General features: G+C 42.6%; 1 protein-coding gene across 1 annotated transcript in view; it reads left to right on the top strand.

Moving 5' to 3' along the window:
* The window catches only part of T265_00253 (hypothetical protein), a gene marked incomplete at both ends in the record, with an annotated part of 112,948 nt that overhangs the window by 85,399 nt on the left and 16,420 nt on the right, over positions 1 to 11,129 (top strand). The window contains 2 exons of the mRNA XM_009163961.1: positions 3,507 to 3,656; positions 10,043 to 10,216. Coding sequence (XP_009162225.1) covers positions 3,507 to 3,656; positions 10,043 to 10,216 — 324 coding nt within the window. The remainder of the gene's footprint in view (positions 1 to 3,506; positions 3,657 to 10,042; positions 10,217 to 11,129) is intronic.

The following is an 11,129-nucleotide window of genomic DNA, read 5'->3' on the forward strand; positions in this document are numbered from 1 at the left end:
AGTCTGACCCACGAGGCAGTGGGAGAATATAGGTTTTTCTTTGGGGACCCTGCCCGGAGCCGATGACTCAATAGTCTGACCTGCTCGGCTGCAGGGGGTTGGCCTAACCCCAAGGCGCAGGGAATAAGGCATTACTGTCTCATTCCTGATGCGGCTGCACACACCAAGTGCCTTTTGAGCAGCACCGGGCTCTTTGGCTTTAAAAGTATTTCGACCGTATTGGATAATGCGCCAGCGGTCACGCTGCTCTTGGTCTGGCTGCTCCCCTTGGCCTTCCTGGCATGGTTGTACCTTGTGGAACGAAGTTCCAGCAAGTGTAGCCCGCGGGATCTTTGCAGCACTCAAGCCCGACCACCACGTCAAGGTGGCAGCTTTAGGTCGAACCTGTAGTCTGTAGAATTTACACAAAGCAAAGTTTTGTACAGTTTTGGAGGAATTTAAACACTTAGCTCAAGTGGCTGAGTACTCATCATGTTTGCTCTGCTTTTGTCGTTCTCGAACTGATGACTTTTAATGTGCTTGCATGGATTTGTACTCATTTGCCAGACCAGCGACCAGATTGTCATTCCTACACAAATCTTGGTCACTTAAGCAAAGTGTGAAACTAATCAGGGAAGCGAGCTTATGGTGGATTTATCAGCGGTTCGCTATATTGTTCATAAGAAGAAACAAGGCAGCTTGTGAGAACTGTAACTAATTCCTCTGAGTGTCGAAAGCGTACCTGTCTGATTACTTACACCAGACCGAGTGTTGGATTAGCCAGAGCCTCTAGTTTCGTTGCGTCAGACATAAATTGATTGGAGATAAACAAAATATCCAACAATTCCTTTAGCTACGCTTCAGTTTAACGATGTTCAATGGTTGTTATCTGGTGTGGTGTATTTGGCAGACACAACTCATCTTTTGCCCGATTGTCAAACAGAAACATACACCCCCCACTTCTTAGATGACAGTTTCGAATCCATGGTTGCGAATTAACTTCCAGAGAGTGGGGTAAAGGATGTTGGAATTGATAGCTTTCGTGTCTACTCAGCGAAAAGGAAATGACTATTAACACTTAGCGCAGATCTGATTATTTGTTAAACCACTTGGGTTTGTGCAAAATTGTTTCCTGGTAACGTGTTACGTGTCTCGAGAAAAACTAGAAAAGGGTAAACCACACAATGGAGTTTCCTCGCTCACCTTGTACACTTCCTCATTGTGGGGTCGCAGTGTATACGGCCGTTAACCAGTGTCTATATGGATACAAATAGACCACACACATTACGAAAACGTTTCCGATAGTTTTTTGCTGGACATTATGGTTTATTTTCATTTACCCGGTCCAACTGCCGTCGCGTATTTCACAAAAAGATGATTGGCAAGGAACTGTACCAACTGTGATACTGCTCGAAAATACGATGTGCCACACACCGAGCGTTGTGGGCAGATGGAGACGAACTTGGGTTGTGAAGACCAAGACGTGGTTCGAATGAAGTCCTCCTAGATCTGTACAAATTATTTTTGCTGATACCTTGTATCTAGGTTGCTGAGCGGTTTTGTCTGTTTGTTTATACTCGCAAAAGAGACAACGAACAAGTGATTGCGGTGTGTGGCTCGCATGCAGCTTAAAGTACAGTATACACAAACGCAGCAACTTTGGGGTTGGATTTAGTTAGAAGTAGATAAAGTAACTGTTGGCTGCTGCAGAACTGGCCACCCGAAGTTAAAGAACAGAAGGTGATCGCCGGATGTCGCCACACTTTGCGATTGTTGCCGGCGTGTTTAGCTCCAGTGTTTGCGAAAGTTTCTCCACTTTTATTATTCACTGCGTTCATTTGTATTGTTTCGTAAATTTCCAAAGGACTAAACACAAAATAAATTTTATTTTTCTTATGACTTTTCCGGGTATATTCGAGCGGCTCGGAATTTTGTTTACCGAGTCGATTTGTTAAGAACTCATACTTGGTTGAAAAGATTTGCATGGGGAAATCTCAGGTGGACTTTCTAGAAAGAAAAAACCAATTTTAATGAGGCCATGTCGTGGAATATCCTAGCACTGGCCGTCATCAAATACCAAAGATAGATATATGTTTACGGTCAAGACGCATCACCAACACTGTCAATCAGTTCAGTCGTCTATTGGTGTCGCAATCCAGTATCAGGTGAGATGTTTTCCCACCGAAAACCCTATTGCGATGTTTTTTTCGCCTGTGTTGTCTTGATTTCTCTCGTTATTTAACCCCGTTTTATTTACAACTGACCACATTTGGTGCAGTATAAAAACAAATCCTCGTAGATAAACGCCGCGTGATTGCCCGGTTTTGCCCTGGTTCTCACCTGAGTTCACGGTTCAGCTGAGGAAGTTGCTTAACTGTGACTGATGATTGTCCGTGTGGGTTTCCATGGGATATTGGAGACAGAAATGGTAGATAGTATATTCGCAGAGGAGCCACCCGTTCCAATAGGGTCATTGAATGTGTTCGAACGTTTGCCACGTACCTACTCTGCTTTGTGCCGCGAGTTGGTAAATTATCTTTCTGTGGCGGAAGTACGAAATTCGTAATTCGACGGCAGGCGACTAGTAGGCGTAGTACACTCCATAACTTCTGGGACACAAATTATCGCCCAAAAAGGGTGAAACGCTCTATGGACTGTGAAAGGTATCTCAGTAAAATATGATTAATGTATTACGTCCATAAATTGTCGCAATTTTTCGGCACCTTAATATTCTGTAAAATACAGTATCGGGTCTTTTTCGCCATAGCACTAGTGCAAATAGGGTTTGATTTGATTAAGTGAATACTGGCCAGAACAACTGTTCTGAAGGTTTTACAGCCATTTACAGTCATTCAACTAATGAGCAGAAAAAAGTACGTCACAGAGGTCTCGCCTTTAGTTATGTATTATCAGACAAACCGATCAAATTGTCAGACATCACGCGAACCACTCTCCGGTATTCAAGCATAATAATATACTAATCGGTATGGCGAGACTGTTTGTTGTACTTGTACGCTGACTGGAAAGAGTTATAGCTGGGCCAAATCCCAGTACCACTATAAGCAGGTTGTCGCTAAAGCTTCAGAACAAGTTTAGTGAGTACGATGTTCATCCATGAACAGCAATACGTTGATGACGCTGTATTTTTCCTTGACTAAGATATGTGTCGTGAAATACAACAAACTAAATTATTTTATCAAAACAAGGGTACGGGAGCATGTAGTCTCCAAAACGTGACAATGAAACATAGGACCACGAAACACTGTTTATTTGAGGCGCAACGCACTTTTATAGCACTGTAATAGCGATCAGAAATGTGATTTGGCTGCGTATGTTCCTATTATCTAGTAGGGTTATGGTATTCAACTTGCCTTACTAGAGCCGGTACACAGAGCTCAGTGCGCCATTTTCCACTAAGTGCCTTGCGTAAGATACTTCAGAACCTTGCTAGGAAAATGATACGGCGTTGGTAGATAGACCTGCTGCTTCACTATCTCACTCGATTTTTTTCTTTATCAATATTGCAGCGTATGTCCACTGAGCATCTCCGACTGGCTACCGAATCATCCCACACCAGGACTTCCCTCGACAATGCTTGCCACAGAAATAAACCTGACATTCCTCGCTGGAGTGACTTCAATTTTTTGGTTATGCTCGGTCGCGGGAGTTTTGGAAAGGTACGTTATTTCATTTAATGCACCGCACACAGTAATTTCCAGCTGTCCCAATCTTCTAGAGTACTCAAGATTCAAGATTGTTGGGCGATTCCACGTGAACTGTTCGCTGAATCTTGTTGACTAGGAATCCTTCCGTGAGACATTACCGAGCTTCTTCTGTCAATAACACCCTTGGGACAACCTTCCTTCAACAAAACCTTAGTAATCATAATCAGCACTGCATAACTGCGACTAGTGGAATCCATGTACCATGTACATAGGTCCGATTGTTGGCAGTTGATCAGATGGCTGTTGAGCTCTTCGTGGAGTTTGGCAACTGATTTGCCAACGTTTCATTGCCACTCGAGGTGGAATCATCAGCACGCATTTCTTTGGTGACTCTTGTTGATGTTTCCTCGAATGATAGCGAAATGTTTACAATTCAACCACGAAGGTTGGTGATCAACCTCCACGTGATCAGCAACCAATGAATGCATCTAAGGTGCCATTTTTCCAACACAGTGTGAATATCCAGTTGATTACGTTGGTAAATGGCCTGTTTGGTTAAGTATGGTATCATTTTTGAGACAGTCGGATGGTTATTCGGTAGCAGAATGTTGCAAGTTTTATGACACCTTGCAAAACCTAGCAACCGCAATTCAACATTCTACAGTTGTCGAATATGATAGTTTCCGGAGCTCTAGTCTAGTTTGTGTACAAACAGGATTCGACTTTTCTGAACTCAGATGTAATTTGACTAAAGCCTCTTACACATAGTTGACGGTAAGGTAATGTCCGTTGATCGCGTTGGTTTGGTCATGCTTCCAAATAAAACTGTATTCACCTCCAGTCCTGAAAAGTCTCGGACTGGAACAATCCTGGATGCGGGCCTATATTAGGGTTCGAGCAACCAAATAAAAATCCTCTAACAGGTTTTGACCCGAGACATCTCGCCTACTGACCGAGCACTGTGTCAACCGGACATCGTGCACATGCACTTCAGTTCACCAGTGATCAGACAGAGTGTTACCTTGTTCAATTAAAAGCTGATGCTTCTCACTATCAATAACGGGCCTTTAATATGATTTCCAAACTTGTCCGGATATTGATATCACTCAAACATCCGAAAGCCGTTGATGTTACTGGATGTAGAAGGGGCTGACCTCCACAACAATGAACAGGATGCTAAACAAGTAATTTGAAACCCTAGTGTATGACTGGTGTGTCACGGGGTTAGCAGTGGATTGGTCGATTAGGCACACTTTCAGACTTATATGTGGTTCATTCACAGAATATCCGGTGGATGTGGAGAAAAGGAGTATTCAAAATAAAAATCCCATACATCCAGGATTTATGTAATTCTTTGACTTAGCTTACAGAACAATGTTTGTGTTAGGCTTTTTAACGGCGCTGAATGTAGTAGGATGTTTTTATTCTGACTTTTATGGAGTTGCTGATAACATTTCACACAGGCTATCACCGTCCCCACACGATAACATAAAAACAACGACAAACAGCCATTTTTTCGAGTCAGACAGGAAGTGGCTGACATTCTTATTTTCCTTAACGAAATTTCCTTATTATATTGAGCTCACACCATCATGTCCAGTGTCTTAGATTTACTTTCTCTTAAAAACATCAAGACATAACTCCATTCTACTTCCTATGCAAGTGCGAAATGGCTTGCGTGCCGAAGTATCAAGTTTTCAGGTTGTTCTGCTCTTATTCCCGTTTTTAGTTCCTCTGTCATTCCCCGTCGCAAATTTTGAGTCTTTAGGAGATAAAAACCTCACCATCGTGAATCCAGCTAATATCACTACCGAGTACCATTACTGTAATTCCTCTTTCTTCCGGCTTTTCTGGTCTCGTTAGTATGCTTCGTTAGACGAGGTGACACATGATGCATTCCTCTAGGAATATCAACCTGAGCTAGATTCGTCCGTTATAAGCGCTGGCTCACCAACCTGCTGATCAGTTGGGCATGAGGTAATTACACTCCCAAATATGTTGTTTCCTAATTTCATCGGGGGTTGTGGTCGATAATGCTCAGTAACTATGTGCAATTCTCTTCAGAGTTACATTGACGATAACTAGGCCCTCTTAAACTATCGGAGAATTCTCCTAGCTGTCTGGATTCCTGGGGATCTCGACGCACATTCAGTTGTTTGCGAACACCTGCTGAATCATACTGGTCGAATAGTGTCCATTAGTGTAACACCCTCGTGTGACGGTACAACACAGTCCACAGATTTCACGAACGACACTGCATCCTTACTAACAGTGTATGAAGAGAAATTCTGTATTTTTGCTCTCCGACGTTCGGAAAATACGAGCGTTCTCATGAGTTGCTTCGTAAGCAGATCAAGTACACAAATGACGTTAACCAAAACTAGTCGATAGATTCTGAATAACCGGAATGCTAAGTGAAGGTCCCATCATCTCAGTTACCATAACAACCATTTTAACGCGATGGCAGTTACATCAGGAGCCATGGTGTTTCGTACTATTTTGTTTATTATGGTAAGCAATTTTTGAGTTTTCGGGATGATGTACGCCTCTTCAAAAGTCTTTTACTCAGTTTCTGATGCTTTTCGATTTTCAGCAACAAAAAACCCAGTCGTCCGTTCCTCCTTTACTCTCCCTATGTAAACTCATCTGTGTGGTATAAATACTTCTCAGCAACGTATTTTCAGGATATATTAGACATCTTGGACACAGTGAATGCTAGCGATGATGCTGAGTTCCAAAACATGAGAAAACACATGGCTTTAGTTAGGTTTTTGTGAACAAGCCAACTACACTTCACTGTGTGTAGTTAGTTCTGCCGTTAGTTCCACCGTCGAGGAGTTTGTCGAAGAGTTATATTGTTGGTGTGATGTGTTCCGGTGACGTAGAACCGCCCAGCTATGGAAGAACTGCCTGGCTTCTTCCTTATTGTGCCTATCAAGACCCGATATTTATTATAACATATACTGATTATCTTCTAGTCTTTTGTGTCTGTGGAATAAGCAAGAGGTTAAATTTTCTGGATAGGGTTTGGTAGTTTCCAAGCTGAATTAGCCGTCGATACCCGCGCCCGTCAGCATCGTGGCGTGTTTCAAATATGTGCTTTCAGTTTCTTTGAATTCGTTACAGTTGTGTAGAATTCAGGCTAATATCTTTGGAAAACGTCAATCAAAGGCTTTTTCTCCAAACTGCGGGAATGAATCAATCAATTAGGTCTTTTGGTTTTGAAATAGGGTTATTACAATTGTAGCATGGGTTTGTAGTGTGTAGACAACTTTTACCGATCGGGAACTGTACAAAATCTTAGGATTTGGAATTAATTACTTGGAATTACTGCGGCGGGAGTTGCTACCAATTCCTAACGTTAGCGCAGGGTGAAAACAGACATGCAAATTTTACACTCGTGCGTTATTTAAGTAAAGCAGTACGTTCGAGGGAGTACTTCACTAATTGAGTAAGCAGACAGGCAGCTGTGATACAGAGCTAATCATACTGCTGTTCGGCCCCTCGTGATCAAACGGGTAAGTGTTCACCCACTGGTCGGAAGGTTGAAGGTTCGAAGCTCTGAGTCTCGTAAGATGCCTATTTCTGAGGATTCCCAACATAGAAGAAATAGCTATACGGTGCTTCTTGACGTTACATCATGGATTGGCTTCTTCAGTAGGACGAAATTTTCATTGAAATATAAGGAGTTAGGTAATTTTATTCCATTTTTTTAATTGATGCATGCCTGACGGGTGAGATAGCTCAATTGGTTAGAGCGCGAATTTACTGACCGGAAAGTCCGTAGTGCGAACCCGACCTCTGCCTCTCGACTTCCCCTGTCTAGGCTTGGGCAACGTGGCAGTATCTCAGTCCCCGTGCAACCTTCAGGTGGCATGGCAGTTGGGCACCGAAAGGGTGCTACATCTGAACGACGTTATCATCTTAAAGATAACAACGCCATTAATGGTCAAAGAAATACCAACGAGTCATCTCACGCGCTGCTCCAAATTAAAGTGCCTGAATCTAACGGTGGTTTCATAAGTCGCTAAAAGTCTCTGCTTTTTTAAATGAACTGGCAGGTTTATAGTGAACTGGACGCCTGTTCACTAGGATCCAATTCAGCAAAGCGCGTTCAGCTCTGGGGCTGAGTGCAACTCCCAATATATGCACCAACCTATAGTAATCAGACTCAAAGCCACACTCACAGTGCAATTAACAAGCTTTTTACTTTGCCGTGTAAGAAGAATAAATTTTCAAGCTGGTGAGGTATACGTGAAAAAATTCCGCTGGGAGTTTTCGAACTTGCCTACCTTGTGTCATTGATGGAAGTTGATTTACTTTAAGCAGGACGTTCACGAAATCAACAAATTTATGGCACATAATTTAGGTTCGTTAGAGTGGAATTCGCAGATAACTCACTTTGTACAGCATCATTTAAGCCGTTAACGTAATATAATTTTGGCTTAGTCTAGTTGCGAGTTAGGCAATCGGTTTTGAGTGCCCAAACAGCCTGGAGAGTGTCTGTTTTCCCACTTGTACTCCCCTCTTTGTGCCAGCCTGCAATGTAACTGTGTAACCGTATTATTGTAATCAGCATTGCTTCTTCAGGAGTGTTCCTTCAGTATTCGAATTAGCTAGTGGGATAGAAAAGCTGTGATGTTTTATTTATACTTCCAAATTGGTGACGCCACCCATTGATGTAGTGGGTCACACTTGTCCTCATCAAATTTACCCAATCAATTTTGAAATCCACTCAAAGAGACGGGTCAAGCAAGATCAGGAAAGCCGTGTATATTATTTCGGGGCAAGTGGCTTTTGGTCTAATCGTCTTCCACGACCGTCAGTTTTGCTTATATCACACTAAAAGTTCGATCAGCAACTTAGAATTGTTCAACTAAGCGTGTTTTTCTTCCACTTTACAGGTTTTTTGTCAGAGCGTATAGCGTTTTGATCTGTAGGTACCGTTATGGAAGCACGGTATGGCAAGGTTGCTCCTTCTCAGAAGATACATCGATCAATAACTTGGCTATCTATACGATAAAATGCCAGCCTCAAATAAAGTATACAATTGTCAGCATTTCCCCTTTGTTGCGATCTAGCCTCTTCGAAATAGAAAGTGAAATTCTGCAGTCCATTCGGCTGGTGCTCCATTAGTCAACAGAAACATGTGTAATGCAGAGATTACTTCGTTACTCCACCAGGGCCAACAAATATGACGCAGGTCACCAGGTAGAGAAAATTATGTATGACATCGGTAACGAGCAATTTTTGAAGGATATTACTTCAACCACTTGACATACGTTGAAGCAAGTCTAACTGACACTAATTTGGGACGCGATCTCCCTAGGATCACTTGGTTTAGATTATCAGCAGTGGCTCGTAGAATTGAAATTTATGGATTTCGTTGAATTCCATATAATTAGTGGAGCCTGCTAGACAAATACTGTTACTCAGATGCTTTAAAATTTATACGCCAAATGATTGGAACCGGCCAACCAGCATGCCCAATCAAATCGATTACAATCTACTGGCAAGACCCTCCATTGGTAAGCTTACAACTGAAACGGAGGTGTTCCATTTGAAAAGGCTGACACTTTGATAGGCATACTGAGTACCCAACACGGAACCTTGGGTCATCCACAAATCGTACGATGCTGTAACCTTGAGAATCTATGGTCCTATTTACAGACGAGTGAGCAACTGTGTACTGCGAACCTCAATTATCCATGTTCGTGGAATGAACATATGGTTGAGTTTATGGCTGCCAGCCACGGTGTCAAAGTTTGCGCACGTGAAATCAACAAGCGAAACGGTAGTTCAGTCGTGTTGGGTCCCGGTCTCCCTAACCGATGTCGATCTTTTGAGTGGTGGCTCCGGATTTTATGACAGGGCAAATCCGAGCGGGTTAACAGATGGAGGTCAGACGTGTTAGGGCGGATATTTCCATTGAATCGCCCGTGCAAACATTCAAACCTGCCGTTGCGGCCACTCCGGTCACTCACTAAGTCAACTGCGGGTAAGAAGACCCCGACAAACAGAGAAAAAGAAAAAACAGTTGCTAAACACGCTGGATAAGTGAACCGGGGTAATAAGAGCGTTTAACTTCGTACACGCCCCGTACAGTGAAATGAAAGGACTGAACTCATGTAAATCTTCTTTGAAAGGTCCAATGTTGCTCATTTCCGAACCAGATCCTTTTGACTGAGTTATGTAGGAATATTTGGTGCTTTATGGTAAGATACCGGTCCCTCATCCCTGCTGGTATGTTTTCCTTACGCAAAAATGCACGCTGCCATGTAAGATTTACCACACAGACACTCGGGTTACAGACCTGTTTTCCTCAAAATGGATGATGTTATAATTAAAGTGAACTGTTTAGCTCTCTTTCTGATCATCTGGGTCTTTTATTTCCAAAGGTTGTTCTTGCTGAACAAAAACATATGGATGAGCTATTCGCAGTTAAAATCCTCAAGAAAGACGTGATTTTGCAAGATGACGATGTGGAGTGTGCAATGACCGAGCGAAGAGTCCTCGCCTTACCAAACAAACCGCCGTTTCTCGTTCGATTACATTCCTGCTTCCAAACCATGGTGAGTTTCTCTGACGTTACTGAATCCGAATCGATTTTAGTGTGACGTGTATTGCTGCAATGCACTACTCATAAGGTTGTCTAAAACACCTTGACAGCCCATGACCGTTTTCGCCTTCCTAGTGCTTATGTAGTAAGCGCACTCCCCGAGTTTTCGTCAACCTTGTGATTGCTTTTACTCTAATTGCACGAAACTTGACCACTAAACTCATATACATACCTGGAACTCAAGTGAATTTCGCGTTCGTGATGTTCTTCGACTGAATATGCCGCAGCAGGCTGCCTTACGTCTCACTTGGTACGATATTCAGGATGGCTCAACGAGAGTTTCAGTTGGGTACGCAGACGAGTATATCTGTCGAAGATGTTTACTGTTTGTCCCATGTTAGTTCGAGCAATACCACTGCAACATAATCCTTGGCAGTCTACTACCAGCCTCGTCTTGTTTGCGCTCACAAACACGGTGTGTTCTTGGTAGTGGAAGCAATTTTTTGCCCAGTTTATTAGATTAGTTGGTTAGTTGTTAGTTTCTTACCGATGTACGACATTCTCGTAGACTTGATTCGTCTACTGTGTTTGTATTATGAGTTTCCTTGGCGAACTTTAGTTTTTAATTTCAATTGGAGGATAGATCACTGGGTGAATTTTCAATGACGTAGTATTTTTTCACCATCTGGTAGCTCAGGAGCCTAATCCATGATCTGTTAATGTTTTATACAAATCAATCAAGTTTCTATTATTGTGTAACTGATTGATTTAGCTAATTCCCGTCGTTACTCTTCCGCTTATCTCATCATCACAGGACCGTTTATATCTCGTGATGGAATATGTGAACGGTGGTGATCTTATGTACCGAATTCAGCAGGTGGGACGCTTCAAAGAACCAGTGGCAGTGGAAGTCGGCTGTTCTGGCA

The sequence above is a fragment of the Opisthorchis viverrini genome (assembly GCF_000715545.1).
Source record: "Opisthorchis viverrini unplaced genomic scaffold opera_v5_2, whole genome shotgun sequence".
Classification (NCBI taxonomy): domain Eukaryota; kingdom Metazoa; phylum Platyhelminthes; class Trematoda; order Opisthorchiida; family Opisthorchiidae; genus Opisthorchis; species Opisthorchis viverrini.